Here is a 15,849-nt window from a genome sequence, read left to right on the forward strand (position 1 = left end):
TAACAGGTGACGAGCACAGCCCGCCCCCACCGACATTCAGCCCCGTCGCCAAACCTAAGTAATGAAATAACGCCCAAAGAAATAAGCGGTTATCCTTTCCACGTCTTGTTATGAGTTGATCAGCCACGGCACCCAGCTCTTCCACGAATGCTGACTCTCTTCACACAGCCGAGCAACTTGATAGAAACTGGAAAATTAGTCATTAACTGACAGGAAGTTGCCCGTCAGTCAACACAGGCAACATGTTCTGGATTATAAAGCTAGCGAATACAAGCCCAGCAGTGTCTGCCTGAGAGACGCAGAGCTCCCACACAATCCCACACTAGGAGAGGTTTCTGAGATGCTGGCAGGCACAGAAAGGGTGGAACGAGAGGCAGCCGCCCCCACCTTCCACATAACTAAACTACACTGGTAACAGCGCCGGTGCATCAGCTTTGCCCATGGCCACATCACGTCACTGCTGCAGGACAGCTTGAGAATCCCCTGCTCTCCCCACTCCGGCTTATGGCCCGTGGCAGGCAAAATGCGCTAAAGCCAGACGGAGGGGAAAAACTCAAAAGTTGGGGTGCAAACAGAGCTATTCCACACTGGCCCTGGGCAGGCGACATTTGGGGTCCAGCGAGGCTCTTAACTCAGGCATTCTGTCTACGGGGGAACTGCCAGCCATAGCTGTAGGGAATAACTATTCTGCTATAGCTATTCAAACGTAGGACGCGCTATTCGGGACTTCCAGGATAGCTGGTCCATTTCCAAAGCAGAGTAACTAATCCAGATTAAAAAGTCAATATATTTTGGAAGAGAACGTCCACATGGGGGAGTTATTCCAGAACAGCTATGGCAGAATCACTATTCTGTCAATTTCCCAAGGCCCAGAGAAACTTTCATTAGTGAAATTTACATAACATGTCTAAACCCTGCATTCCCTGAGCAGAGATTACACTGTCAGAGCAGACAGTCACTGCAAATGGGGTTTGGTCAAACAGCTGTTCAGAGCTGTGGAGTGGGTTAAAGGGTGCAGCCTTTATTTCAAATGACATGCCTGGCTGCAGGTAAATTTGGTTTTTGCCAGGGTTTTATTTATATATTTTAAACCCGCCACAGCCAGATTCTAATCTTCCATGGATTAACTGGCCAAGATTTGCAAGAGCAGCTTTGGGGGCCTCAATAGGACACATTAAAGAGGCCTGGGATGCAGAGGGCAGGAGCCCAGCATTTCATGGGAAACAGGCTCCTTTAAGGGGTCTGAAGTTCGGCACCTTAAAAGTTCACTAATCCCTTTTGGAAATGTAAGCCCACCTATTTCAAAGCCAGAAGGGACCACAATCTAATCTGACCTCCTGCCCAACAGGCTCTGGAACGAGCAGTCAAAGAGTTTATAATGCCCAGAGGCAGCTATTTTTCACACCACTGCCCCCATCCTAAATCCTCTGAGTTTCTCTCTCATTGATCATTCAAGATCAATCCATCCCTAGGAATATCCACCCTGCATAAAGACCCAGAAATTAAGATTGGTGCAGAACAGCGGGATTCCAACCTCTGCCAGTACAGCAGCTCCTCTTCCCGCCCCACCCCAGTCCTCTAGCAGCAGAATCCCATCTTCCTCCAGCATAACTCCACCTGAGCCCTCCCCCAGCAGGGGTGCTGGGACATGAACCGCAAACAGGATTGTTCTTAGTCAGTTTCACGCTGCTGCCAGCATGGTGCGGAAAACCCGACTGTGCGGGAGTTAGTTACAAGCGCCCCTGTGCCGCTGGAAAGGGCTCGTCTTCCGCTGGAGACACTTGAGACAGAGAGAAAGAGAGAGAGAGGAACGTGAAATGAGAGTGAGAGCAGGTGAATAATTCACAGGGAGACAGGGTATCCGGGTGCATATGCAGAATGGATATTCTTTGAACAATCAAGAAGTCTAAAACCCCACCCCCTGAAAAGTTCTATTCCTCCTCCCCAGGCGTTTAAGGTAGGGCAAGATTCCCCACCCGGCAGCCAACAATAAAATAAGAACCTCAACATTGAGACAGGAGTCGTAATTGCACACGGTTTGTTTTTAAAACCGTGCGACACATAGCGACGTAGGAGTAGAAGGGACATCCCGGGTCAGTGAGTCCAGCCCCTGGCTATCACAGGCAATGCTGTCATTTGGTCCCATTCATAAACTTAGCAAGTTCCATCTTCAAGCTAGTTAGGTAGTTTGCCCCCACTCCTGCTATTGGTAGCTGGGCCAGAATCTCACTCCTCCAATAGTTAGAAACCTTCTAACTTCTAGCCTATGTTTGTTCATGAGCCTCCACTGTCCTCTAATTTGGAGAGCTCTTTCTGTTCCCTGGTGTTTACCCTCCTAATGTATTTATAGAGGGCAATCATATCCTCTGGCAGTCACTGCTTTCCTAGGCTAAACAAGCCAAGTTCTTTCAGTCTCCTCTCATGACCATTCAACTGACCATCCCAACCCCACTCTCCACCTCTCCCAGTCTGAATTAGTCTTTTTTTCAACACAGGTGAGTGGAATCGCACACAGTATTCCGGAGGAGGTCTTACTAGTGCCTTGTCCAATAGCACTAATACATCCCTATTTGCGCCGGTCAGACAGCGACTTTCCACACCGATATCCCAAGGGGCCTTATCGTTGCACTGACATAGACAGCTGGGCCAGTAGGTGCAGCCACTTAAAAGCGAAGCAAGTCTGTTTTCAAGCTAAAGACAGAGAGATCCCTTGAAATCCAGACACAAGACCATTCAGAAAAAGGAGCCTAAGTCTGCCACTCTCAGTCATGTGGAGCAGTCCCTACCTTGGGCAAGTTGCCCTCGTGACCTCTCAATGCAACAGCTTGCATGAGCGAAGATTGCAGAATCAGGCGTATAGGAAGTGACATACCTGGATCAGAGCAGTGGCCAATCTAGCACAATACCCCAACACAGACGATAGCCAGCACCGAACGATTCAGAACAAGGTGCGCAAAACTCTGCAGGAGGCAGGTCTGGGATAACCTGTCCCCAGGGAAAGTTGTCTCCTGACCCCCAACAGCTAGCGGGTGCCCTGAAGCATGAGGATTCTAACAAGCAGGACATCCGGAGGAGCAACACTGTTTAGCAATGAAGCTGGTTAACAGGACAGCAGCAATATCTAAGCTTCCCCCTAGAAACCTAAAGCGTTGTAGACCCAATGCATTCCATTCCCGGAAAGATTAATTTAAAGATGATGGGAAAGCTAACATCTAACCAAAAATAACCAAGTCTGTTATATTTTCACATTTCCTGCACTTTTAGGAGATATGCCAAGATCATTTATTTAATGGCATCTTTCCATACCCTTTCCCAGTAATTTCAAGTGAAAGCCCGGGGATGTGAACCAAACAAACAAAAACTCACAAGCTATGTCTTTATTTTCATGCCATATAACACTAAGTTATCATGTCAGCTTGGATCAATAGTTCTGGATCTCCCCAAACACTACCCCAACATTTCTTAAGTGACTAGTGATTTTGGGGGTGTCCAACTTGAGACAACACCTTAAAGGGGTTTGATTTTCAGAGGGCGAGTGCATGGCACATTCTGAAAAATCAAGCCGTTAAGTGCCCCTCAATTTGGACACCTCCTCAAAATCATTAGTCACTTTTGAAGATTTAGACTGAGCTCTCCCCATCTTGTGCTTCTTTAAAATAAGCACAGGTTGCCATATTTTCAAATGTACTACATTTCTTTTTTAAAAATAAACTTATTTAATTTAAATTTTAAATAAATCCTTTTAAAAAAACATTGATTTTTATCCAGCATGAATATAAGGCACCTTGATACTGGTGTAACGGTATCCACACGAGGGGTTGAACCAGAATAAATATATTGGTTTAAAAACAAACAGAAAAATCACACCCCTGACATACTTTTACCAGTGATGAAACCGTGCATAGATCAAGTCTTTGTACAAACAGCTAAAACGCAGCCGATATAGGGCAAAGTAGCCTGTTGAGTGGCAGACAGCAGTGTGCAAGTAGAAGTATTTCAACTTGGTATGCTCCAAAGGGGAAAGGAATTTGCTGCTACTTCCCAATCTCTCTGTCTCTTTAAGAATTACATGTGCAACATTTTTAACCAGAATGTAGCAACCACCCCAGCCGGTAAAACCAGAAATTTGTAATCCCTGTCCTACATAATGCTGCAAGTCTTGTTTTATAGCTTTCACTCAGAGATGCTTTATTGATAGGATCCTGCTCTACAGAATGAAGCAGGTTTCTTTGGTTTTCCTAGGTGAAGTTGTACGCAGGATCAGAGCTGCAGGAAGAGAGACATACATTGTCCATCCCATCTGAGCTCTTTTCCCCCCCCAAGGAAGGTCTCTTTATCTGGGATTGTTTCAATCTATTTAGCTTAACAAAGAGAAGGTTAAAGGGTGACTTGATTACACTCTAAATTATCTACAGGGGAACAAACATTTCATAATGGGCTCTTCAATCTAGCAGAGGAAGGTCTAACATGATCCAATGGCTGGAAGTTGAAGCTAGACAAATTCAGACTGGAAGTAAAGCAAAAAATGTTGACAGTGAGGGTTAATTAACCATTGGAACAATTTGCCAAGGGTCATGGTGGATTCTCCATCATGGGCACTTTTAAAATCAAGACTGGATGTTTATCTAAACAATCAGCTCTAGGAATTATTTGGGGAAGTTCTATGGCTTGTGTCATTCAGGAGATCAGACTAGATGGTGGAATCGATGCGCTCTTCTTCTAGCTGGGGTAGTTTGGGTTTCAAACAAGCCCACGCCGCAGTAAGAAAAACACTAAGGTTGCCAGACAGTGGTCTAGAGAGCGCTTCCGCTGTGCTGCCTTCCCACTTGCGTTCCAGCTGCAAAACGGCATTCGAAGAAGCGACTGCGGTGCTGAACCCTACCACCCTAAGGACCCTTTCCCACGTCAGCAACCGCTGCAGACGGGGATGGTTCCTGATCACAAACAGGAAGGGAGGTGGGGCCTGGGGACCGGCAAACAGGAGGGGAGGGATCCTCGAGCCACGTTCAACATGAAGAGATGGTCCAGACTGTGACAAAGTTTGAGAACCTCATGCAAACAGAGAGATGACAGATGCTTGACACCTTATTAAAAGAATAGGCAAGCAGGCAGGCAGGCCAGGGTAACTTTTCCCCAGGAAGGGGACAGGGTGCTAATTTGACCCGGAATTCTTGTGAGTTGCAACCATCAAGTTGCACACTCTTCTAGCCTGTCCGTTCCTTTTCCCATCACACTCGCTCCTCCTCCCTTTTGTGAGACTCACCTGTTGCATCTTGACAGGTTTCAGAGTAACAGCCGTGTTAGTCTGTCTTTGCAAAAAGAAAAGGAGTACTTGTGGCACCTTAGAGACTAACCAATTTATTTGAGCATAAGCTTTCGTGAGCTACAGCTCACTTCATTGGATGCGTACTGTGGAAACTGCAGTAGACATTATATACACACAGAGACCATGAAACAATACCCCCTCCCACCCCACTTTGGATGGGTAATAGCCCATCCAAAGTGACCCACTATTACCAGCAGGAGAGTGAGTTTGTGGGGGGGGGGCAGAGGGTGAGAAAACCTGGATTTGTGCTGGAAATGGCCCAACTTGATGATCACTTTAGATAAGCTATTACCAGCAGGACAGTGGGGTGGGAGGGGGTATTGTTTCATGGTCTCTGTGTGTATATAATGTCTACTGCAGTTTCCACAGTACGCATCCGACGAAGTGAGCTGTAGCTCACGAAAGCTCATGCTCAAATAAATTGGTTAGTCTCTAAGGTGCCACAAGTACTCCTTTTCCTGTTGCATCTTGACTTTCTTTGGGACCGGAACCCCGTCTCCCTATGGGTCTGTGCAGCCCCTAACACAACAGCCATGCCGATCCGGACCACGATTTAAATACATAATAAAAGTAAGGTTCACAGGGGCTCATTTCTCCTAACAAAAACCTTGCGCGGCAGATTCAAACAACTCCCCCTAGCTGGGTACATCACTACAATACGGTGCTCAGAAGAAGGCTTTTCTCCTAGCCAGCTCCAGCCACGATGCACAACTGACTCATGCCGTTCCCCAAGGCCCCGCTCCCCCTGCAGCTCTCCAAGCTGGACAAATATGTTCTTTGCTGTCGCAAGCCAGTGTGACTTAAGAGCAGCGGGAGATAATGTGCACACTGAGAGACAAGATTGCCACCACCAAACGTCAGCCCAAACACTTCCACTTTTATCTTCCCCTCCAACCTCTTCCTAGAAGAGCAAACTCCCTTTGTGAGCATCGGCACAGGCTGATCGTTGCTGCGTCCTTTCTTACCCAGCCAGGGCTTGGAAACAGGATCGTTGTTTAAAGGCGCATTTGCCTTCGCTATAGCTGGCCCCCCTGAGATCATAAGCTCTGCACATGACACCCCAACCAATTCCACAGAAATCAAAGAGGAGCTGGCAGGCACAGCTGTGATTTCCCAGGTAGAGACAGGAAGCGGGGTCAGCTTTTAAAGAAATAAAGATCCCATTTTTCATGCAAATACCCTGAGAACTCCACTACTCCACCCCACCCCCAGAATATCCTAATGGTCCATCTCATCCAGTATCCTGTCCCCAGTGCCAGAGGTTCCTGGTCTTAATCCAATTTCTAAGTACTAGGAATTAGGTTTCCTGCACCTTCTCCTGATGCTTCTGGCGCCAGCCACTGTCAGAGACAGGTTACTGAACTAGACAGACCTTGGGTCTGATCCAGTCTCACAAGTCCTGTGAGTCCTAGATGCTCCATAATGGCATAAAACCATGCAAAGCTCTGCCATCGAAGAAAGAAGAGAATTTCTTCCTGACCCTTCTCAAGGATCAACTAGAGCCCTGAAGCATAAGGATTGCTAGAGCCTCTCCCATTTGTATCTCAGCTAGCCTCCCTGCAGGTGGCACTGTTCACAAAAGGAAGAACTTTACCCAGGGACAGAGGAGTCAGCATAAGGCCCTCCACACCTCTGATGCTCTGCACAAGGGTTGCACAGGAGGAGTGAGACGGAAGCAGGGGCCAGTGCTTTCACACCCTCAGTATGCCATGGAATTGCCCTCCAGGCTGTCTTCACATAGGCTAAGGCCGAGAATACTGCTTGGGATTTTGGGGTGGGGGGGGGGAGAGACGGGGAGAAGATGAGGCCAAAGTAGGAGCCAACAGAATCTGCATTTACAGGAGCTCAAAGCACCCCGAAAGTGACATGGAAGGAGCCTTAAACCCCAGACTGGGGAGCCCAATTTCGCCCCACCTGCACCTCTCCCCCCACAGACCACAATTACTCACCCTTTTCACACACAAGGACCAAATTCTGCTTTCACTGACTTTCCTATGACCCCACTACAGTCAATAAGCCAAATTCCCCTCTCTGTAGTCAAATGCCAGGGCAGTGGAGAAAACACACCCAGGAGGTGTGAAGGCAGGACTCACCCATAACTGTTGGGCCCTATTTTAATATGTTTCCTGAGTTGCATCTTTGCTATTTGTCTCCATATTATCCTGCACCAGGAAGTTCCACCAGTTATCCCCCCACTTAGGCAAACCAGGAAGATGCAGGAAGTGGAGTATTTCTAAGCTTTCAGAGATCCCCATGGAGTGGGAGTGTAAAGCACAGACTTCATGCACCATTACCAGCCACGCAAGCTCATTCAACAGCCCAATCGGGCACTCACCTTTTTGAGAAGCACCGATTTTTTCTTCTTGAGCGCCTCGCACTTCCTCATTTTGCAGATCTGGTGGCTGGTCCTTCGGTTCACACAGTGGGTGCAGGCACCACAATTCCCTTTCCTCAAGCAGGGGACGCAGAGCCCGCAGCGCTTCCGTTTCTTCGGCACCTGGCTGGCAGTGTCCACTCCGAGACAGACGTCGCTCTTCTCCAGGATCAGAAAGCCGCCTTCGCAGGCGCTCAGCATCTCGCCGCCTTCAGGGAAGCCGTAGGCACCTGCCGATTCATTCCTAAGCTGCAGCAACGACTGGAATTTCTTCATGGCTCCTTGTTGGCCCGGGGGATCAATGCAGGGGGGCACTTTTTTTTTTTCTAGCTAGACCTAAATACTGAAGGATGCCAAAGGACTGGTGAAGGGGGGAGGCTCTCCCCCTTACTAAAAATGGGGAATACAAATCTATAGCTAAAAATATACGATCACTCCACTAGTTCGGTCTCTTCGCTCTGCCAAACCTTCCAGCTCCGTTCCACCCTCTTTGCAGTTCATCTGGTTTTACACCCAAGTGATTTCTCTCTTCTTGGGGTGCTTCGTTCCCACACTCTGAGTTCTGTTTTCTCACAGACCCTCTGTGAGGGGATCATCCTGGATGCCACCACACTTTTTGGGGGGTTGGAGGGGCAGGGGAGCGGTGACTTGGAAGCTTGCACAGTTTAGTTGGAATCTCCCAGGTTGCTGAAGTCTCCAGGACAATACAATAGTAAAGCTTCTCTCTCTAACTAAGACTGGGGGGGATCTCAAAGAGACAGGAGCCAGGAAGGTGTCTTCTGGTGGAGGAAGCAAAAAAAAAAAAAAAAAACCGACAGACTGTAATCTTAGTAATTTTGTAGCTCTAAATCAGTTTCACTCCCACTCACACCACCAGATCAAGTGCCAAAATAAGGTAACTTACATGGTAAGGCTAAGAACTGAACATTAAAAATGACCGTGTGCCATTCTCCAACACTAAGTCATTTTCATTCCAAAAACAAGCGCTTAAATATGGAAGTTTCAATGAAAGCAAGTATTCCAAACCCCAAAATAAAAAAAAACTTTGCCTCCAGGAAAAAGGTACGTTTAAAACACTGGTCTCAGATATTGATAGCTTAAACCAGAACCCCTTTAAATTCCCACCACTGGTGGAAAAGATCCACTCCCCAACTTTCGCGCTGTCGAGCTTGACTTGGCAAATCGGGACTCCTTAAACCTCAACCCTGACAGAGCCGAGCTGCTGCTAGGAGCGAGAGCAGAAGTTTAATAACCCCTTCACTTTCAGTCTCTCCTGCAAACTGCTTTCCCTCTTAACAGCTTCGCTGCTAACTTCGGATCTTTGTTTGCCTGCAACCGTGTGTGTGTGTGCGTGTGTGTAATAGCCACAGATCTGTTTATCTACCCACCTCTGGAAGGTGGCGTTGTTTTTTTTTAAACACACATCACCCCACTGCCCTCCAGCCCCCAATACACAAAGAGCCATTACCAGCAACAAGAGGTGCAGCGAACAGCCCTGCAAACGTGTGAATCGGCCCGGAGATGAAGGAGAGAGAGAGAAGTGCATGCGGGAGAAGTCGGGGGGGGGGGGGGGTAGGGGGGAAGGGAGGATGAGCGGGGGGGGGGAAGGGAAGGGGGGAGGGGAAACGAACAAGCAGAAGTGTGGATGCAAATCGCAAAGGCAGCTGCTGCTGCTGCAGCACGTTGCTCGCTGCTTCTTTGTTCTGGAGATTCCTGCAGCCCCAGCCCTGCAGCCAGTTCCTTCCCCCCTGCTGCGGGAGGGGGCCTCTTCCCAAACACCGGGCGCCCCGCGGGCTCCGGCGCCCCGCGGAGCTGGGGAATCCCCCCCAACCAGCCCAGCCCAGCCCCGCAGAGCGATCTCACCCCCAGCCCCCGTGCAGGGGACGGACAATGGGGAAAGTTTCCAGGCAGCTGCGGGGAGGGGAGAGGAAGGGCGTGGGGAACCACTTGGCTTCCTCTCCGAGCAGCGCCCCCACAATGCGGGAGGGGCGGGGGGGGAAGCTACGGCCAGATGCCCCCCCCCAGATGGGAGCACAAATTCCCAGACCCCCCCCCCTGGAGCGGGGCCAAGGGGACCCCCCCCCACAGCGGGACCAGCAGTTCCTCTTCCCGGGACCAGCGAGCTAGCGGGATCCCGGCTAACCTCCCCCTTCCCGGGGGCATAGGCTGAACCAGAGCCCCCCACACACACACACACACACCCCGCGCCGCCGCTGGAGTCCGGCTACCGCATCTTGCCCCCGGGGGTGCCACGGGGAGTTGGAGGGGGCTGCTGCGCCCCCACATTTCCTCCCCGGGGGGGGCCCTCCTCCCGGGGTCCCCCCCATTCCCTCGGGGCTGCTGCCCCTGCCCCCGCCGCACTCACCTGCCCGGCTAACGGGGCGCCCAGCCCCGGGAGGCGCTTGACTTGAGACACATGGCTCCGGGGCTTTACCCTGCGCACGATCCGCCCAGCCAGGCTCTGCCTCTGTCCCCCCGGAGAGGGGAGGGGGGGCTGCCGCTCCCCTGCAGGGACAGCTGTGGCTACTTCCCTGGCCGGCCGGGGGGTGGGACCCCTGGCAGGACCCTGCCCCGAGGCTGCCCCCACCTCCCCCTGCCAAGGGCTTTGGAGGGTTTCCACATGCGGGCCCGGAACGTGCCCTCGCCCCGGCTGCACACGCCGGGGCGGGTGGGGCGGATTATCATCCATCAGCTGGGAAACGCGGCTGGGCTGGGCTGCTCCCAGGGCAATAAGCTGCTGGGGGCTTCCCGGGAGAAAGGGTAAGGGGGCAAGGTGGCGATCATGTCCCCCACACACGCTCCTTTGTTGTGCTAAGGGCCGCTGGGCTCCCCACAAGTTGGGGTGTAATTGTGCAGTGCTCCTGAGAGCTGGGGTGCGGGCACACGCCTTGGTTGTTGTATGGTCGCTCCGAGGGGCTGGGCCATGCGGTCATTGGCTTGTTATGGTAGGGTCGCTGCAAGGGGCTGGGCCATGCGCTCATTGGTTTGTTATTGTCGGGTCGCTGCAAGGGGCTGGGCCATGCACTCATTGGTTTGTTATTGTCGGGTTGCTCTGAGGCACTGGGTTATGCGCTCCCTGGTTTGTTATTGTCGGGTCGCTCGGAGGCGCTGGGCCATGCGCTCATTGGTTTGTTATTGTCGGGTCGCTCGGAGGCGCTGGGCCATGCGCTCATTGGTTTGTTATTGTCGGGTCGCTCCGAGGCACTGGGTTATGCGCTCCCTGGTTTGATATTGTCGGGTCGCTCCCAGGCGCTGGGCCATGCTCTCACTGGTTTGTTACTGTAGGGTCGCTGCAAGGGGCTGGGCCATGCACTCATTGGTTTGTTATTGTCCGGTTGCTCCGAGGGGCTGGGCCATGCGCTCCCTGGTTTGTTATTGTAGGGTCGCTGCAAGGGGCTGGGCTATGCGGTCATTGGTTTGTATTGTAGGGTCGCTCCGAGGGGCTGGGCCATGCGCTCATTGGTTTGTTATTGTCCGGTTGCTCCGAGGGGCTGGGCCATGCGCTCCCTGGTTTGTTATTGTAGGGTCGCTCTGAGGGGCTGGGCCATGCGCTCATTGGTTTGTTATTGTCGGGTCGCTCCGAGGCACTGGGTTATGCGCTCCCTGGTTTGTTATTGTCGGGTCGCTCCGAGGCGCTGGGCCATGCGCTCCCTGGTTTGTTACTGTAGGGTCGCTGCAAGGGGCTGGGCCATGCGCTCATTGGTTTGTTATTGTCCGGTTGCTCCGAGGGGCTGGGCCATGCGCTCATTGGTTTGTTATTGTGGTTGCTCCAAGGGGCTGGGCCATGCGCTCCCTGGTTTGTTATTGTAGGGTCGCTCCAAGAGGCTGGGCCATGCGCTCATTGGTTTGTTATTGTCCGGTTGCTCCGAGGGGCTGGGCCATGCGCTCCCTGGTTTGTTATTGTAGGGTCGCTCCGAGGGGCTGGACCATGCACTCATTGGTTTGTTATTGTCCGGTTGCTCCGAGGGGCTGGACCATGCGCTCCCTGGTTTGTTATTGTAGGGTCGTTCCAAGAGGCTGGGCCATGCGCTCATTGGTTTGTTATTGTCCGGTTGCTCCGAGGGGCTGGGCCATGCGCTCCCTGGTTTGTTATTGTAGGGTCGCTCCGAGGGGCTGGGCCATGCGCTCATTGGTTTGTTATTGTCCGGTTGCTCCGAGGGGCTGGGCCATGTGCTCCCTGGTTTGTTATTGTCAGGTCGCTCCGAGGCACTGGGCCATGCGCTCACTGGTTTGTTATTGTCGGGTCGCTCGGAGGCACTGGGTCATGCGCCCCCTGGTTTGTTACTGTAGAGTCGCTTTGAGGGGCTGGGTCATGCACTCCCTGGTTTGTTATTGTCTGGTCGCTGCAAGGGGCTGGGCCATGCGCTCATTGGTTTGTTATTGTCAGGTCGCTCCGAGGCACTGGGTCATGCGCCCCCTGGTTTGTTATTGTCGGGTTGCTCCGAGGGACTGGGTCATGTGCTCACTGGTTTGTTATTGAAGGGTCACTCCAAGGGCCTGGGCCATGCACTCACTGGTTTGTTATTGTAGAATTGCTCCGAGGGACTGGGCCATGCGCCTCCTGGTTTGTTGTAGGGTTGCTTCAGCAGGCTAAGCACTCTCTAGTTTGTAATTGTAGGGTTGTTCCTTAGGGTATTATTCTAGCATCCCTCCTGGGGCTGGGCTATACAACAACACTGGTTTGTTATTGTAGGGTCACTCCAGGAGGTGGGGCTCGGCTAGGTGCACACTGGGCTGTCATCGTAGGTGTGGCCCCAGGACTGTGGTTGGCAGTCATTGTGCCCCAGAAGTTGAGGGAGGAGGCACAAGAAGCTGGTTCTGCAGCTGAGCTGTTTCCCCACTCTCCCCTCCCAGTAGCACCATGTCCATCGTTTATATCCCAGACTGTGCCAGCATGGGGGTGAGTGCCTGACTCTGAGCTCTGGGTCCCATGTACCCAGTTCTCTTCCAGCGCCTCCCTCTCCTTCCCCTGTACTCTGCAGCCCCTGAGCCCCTACCATAACCCCCCAGTGTTCTGTCCCTCCCAGCCTCCTATGCCCCCAAGCACTCTGGGTACCCCAAAGGAACCCCCACACTTGTCCCCCCAATGCTCTCATGTCCTCCAACATTGTCACCCCATATTCTCCCATGCCTCATCCCCCCAGCGCTCTATGCCCCTGCATTCCCCCCCTCAGTAGTGCCCCCACTGCTCTGTGACCCCTATACATAGCCCCCCAGTACTGTGTCCCCCAGAGTTCTGTGCCTCACACATTCCCTATGCCCACCCCCCAGCACTGTGCCCCCCACACCACCTGCAGTCCCCCTAGCACTGTGTTCCCCCTCCCCACGTCACCAGTAGCGGGTGCCTGCATCCCTGGCCGGCCCAGTTTGGAGGGGGCCTGGCAGGTGTCCTCTGTGCCCTCTATATTCCCCTATGCCCCATCCCACCACGTGCTCTAGGCCTTTCTCTCCCTCACTCCCTGCCAGGGCAGCCCTTGGCAGTGGTGCTGGCCTCTTCCCTCTGGCTCCCCCTGCTGGCTGAGTCTGGCATTGCCTAAGGGAGGTCGTTATTGAAGGGTCACTCTTGGGGCCTGGCCTATTCACACACTGGTTTGTTATTGTAGGGTCACCTTGGGAGCTGGGTTTATGCACACACTGGTTTGTTATTGGAGGGTCACTCTTGGAGGCTGGCCTCATGTGCACATTCGTTTGCTATTGTAGGTTACTCTGGGGATGACTTGGTCATACACGCTCTCGTTTTGTTATTGTAGGGTCACTCTCAAGGCCTGGACACTGCAGACCCTTGATTTGTTATTGTAAGCCTGGCTTTTATTTTGAAGGGGCCCTTAACAAGATAACCCTTATTTGTTTTCAGTCTCAGTATCTATTTCCCCATCTTGAGATGGACTGTACCATTGAGAAAGCAGAATGAGCTCAGTTCTTCATGGCAGGGACAGTTTCTCACTATGTCTTTGTACAGCGCCCAGCATACCAGGCCTTCAATCAGCACCAGAGCCTCCAGGCACTATTCTAGTGCAAGTAACAATCATATAATTTAAGGATTTATATTTAAGCAATTAGAGACTTTTTGCATCTAGGCACCATGATTAGTTCTTGATGTGGGGCAGAGGCTTTGCTAACAAGCTCAGTCCTCTTTGAATTTGTGTTTGTCTAATGCCAGGGATGGGCACCTTTAATAAGTCAAAGACTGAACAACGTTCAGGTAGTTTGCATGCTGCAGCTGTTGCTTGCTACAGAACACAATTGTCTCACTGTTACCTTGTGCTACTCCTGTCTATCTGTTGTATCCCTCTGTCACCCCTCTTAGGCTGCAAACTGTTTGGGGCTTTTTTGTTATGGAGACATCCAGCACCTAACACAATGGGGCCAGGATCCTTGACTGGGTCCTCTAGGGTGCTTCTACGGTAATAACCCTAAAAGGAAAGGCTTATATTCATCCTACCCCATGTTTCTTCAGTGTAAGGTCAGACAAGAAATAATGGGTTTAACCTGCAAGAAGGGAGATTTAAGTTAGATATCAGGAAAAACCTTCTAACTCTCAGGGTAAGGTAGTTAAATTCTGGAACAGGCTTCCAAGGGAGGTCGTGGAATCCCCATCACTGGAGGTTTGTAAAAACCGGCTAGACAAACACCTGTCAGGGATGGTCTAGGTTGATTTGATCCTGCCTCACTGCTGGGCTTGATCACCTCCACGGTCCCTTCCAGCCCAACATTTCTCTGATTCTAAGTGCAGAAGCAGCACCACTTTCCCCTGCATTTTCTACCAGCTTTTCCGAACTCAATGCAACGCACCAGTGCCAGCAAAGACAAGTGCAGCAGAGCTCCTGCTGGCTTGGCTACAGACAAGCTCCCTTTTCTCACAGCCGCGAAAGCTGCTGCCTACAGAGCCACAAGTGTCCGCGGTTTGTTCCTTCTCTGGCATGCGGGCAACGTATGCACCAAGCCCGTCCAGCTAACAGATGGGGGGACTTTGCTAATTGATTAATTTGGCACTAGCGCAAGACAACCAGTGAAGACACAACAATCAAAGAGGCCCTTACATTTCAGAGCAACTTGAATACAGATTATGGGGAGTGAACTAATAGAATGGGAGACATTCGGGATGGAAGAGGCAGCAGGATTAAGTACAGGACTAGCTGTCAGGAGCAGCTGTGCTTTAATCCTGCTCTGGCGCTGACTTGTTATATGATCTTGGGCAAGGCCCTTGACCAGCCAAGGGCAGAAGTGATGTGTGAAGAAGGCCTGAAAGGATGGAGAGGACTATTATTATTGTTGTTAGTGTTTAAAGTTTATTTTTCTGTGTATGTTTTTTATATTTAAAAAAAAATAAAATCAGCAGCTCTTGTCTGTACTGTTGTTCCCGGAAGTCTCTATGGAGGACTGGAGAACTGGAAATCTGATTATTGAAGACTGGAAGTGATTTAATATTCAGAGCATTTAAAACCTTTGTTTAGTCTTTGCTTTAAGGCCTGAGAAACCTTGTGAGAAAATAGATCTTGTAATAAAGACTCACCACTATTATTACTTGTATTTCATTCGTGCTTAGGGGGCCACCTGACAGTGAAGCCGCATTGTGCTAGGTGCTATACAGAGTAAGAGATTTGCTGAGACTCAGGCCCAGATTCTGAAAGCTATTTAGGTGCCTAATTCCCCTTGAAATCAATAGAGAGGAATTAGGCACTTAATACCTTGAGGATCTAGGCCTAAGAGTTTATATTCTAACTAGACAAGGCAAACACAGAGTGGGGCTCGGGGAGAACAGGCACAGAGTGGGGAAATGGTTTGCCCAGGCCACCAGGAAGGTCTGTAGTAGAGCTGGGAACAGAACACAGCTCTCTTGACCTCTAGCCCATGCTGCCTCCCAAAGTCAATCAAGGTGTGATGATGTTCACTCCACCCTTAAGACCAACAACAATACTCCAGGAGAACAAGGAAAATCCGACTAACAATCCTGACCTGTTTACAGTTAAACACACACAACCATTCAGGCTGGCTTTAGCCAATATAAAGAAGTAACACAGGGCACAAACTCAATTCCCTACCCCCCTACCTTAAATCTCTCTGTACCTCTGTTTCACCAGGTGCTAATATCTACCTAGTAAGAGATCATAAAGATTAATTAGTTAATGTTTGTAAATCACTATATAAA

The 15,849-nt window shown here is 50.9% G+C and overlaps 1 protein-coding gene across 1 annotated transcript in view; it reads right to left on the reverse strand.

Moving 5' to 3' along the window:
* Positions 1-8,662, reverse strand: part of TET3 (tet methylcytosine dioxygenase 3) — a 156,993-nt gene extending 148,331 nt beyond the window's left edge. The window contains exons 1-2 of the mRNA XM_078850671.1: positions 8,605-8,662; positions 7,662-8,479 (exon numbers count right to left, since the gene is read on the reverse strand). Coding sequence (XP_078706797.1) covers positions 7,662-7,976 — 315 coding nt within the window. The 5' untranslated portion in view covers positions 7,977-8,479; positions 8,605-8,662. The remainder of the gene's footprint in view (positions 1-7,661; positions 8,480-8,604) is intronic.
* Positions 8,663-15,849: the final 7,187 nt, after the last annotated feature.

The sequence above is a fragment of the Lepidochelys kempii genome, chromosome 26, assembly GCF_965140285.1.
Source record: "Lepidochelys kempii isolate rLepKem1 chromosome 26, rLepKem1.hap1, whole genome shotgun sequence".
Classification (NCBI taxonomy): Eukaryota; Metazoa; Chordata; order Testudines; family Cheloniidae; genus Lepidochelys; species Lepidochelys kempii.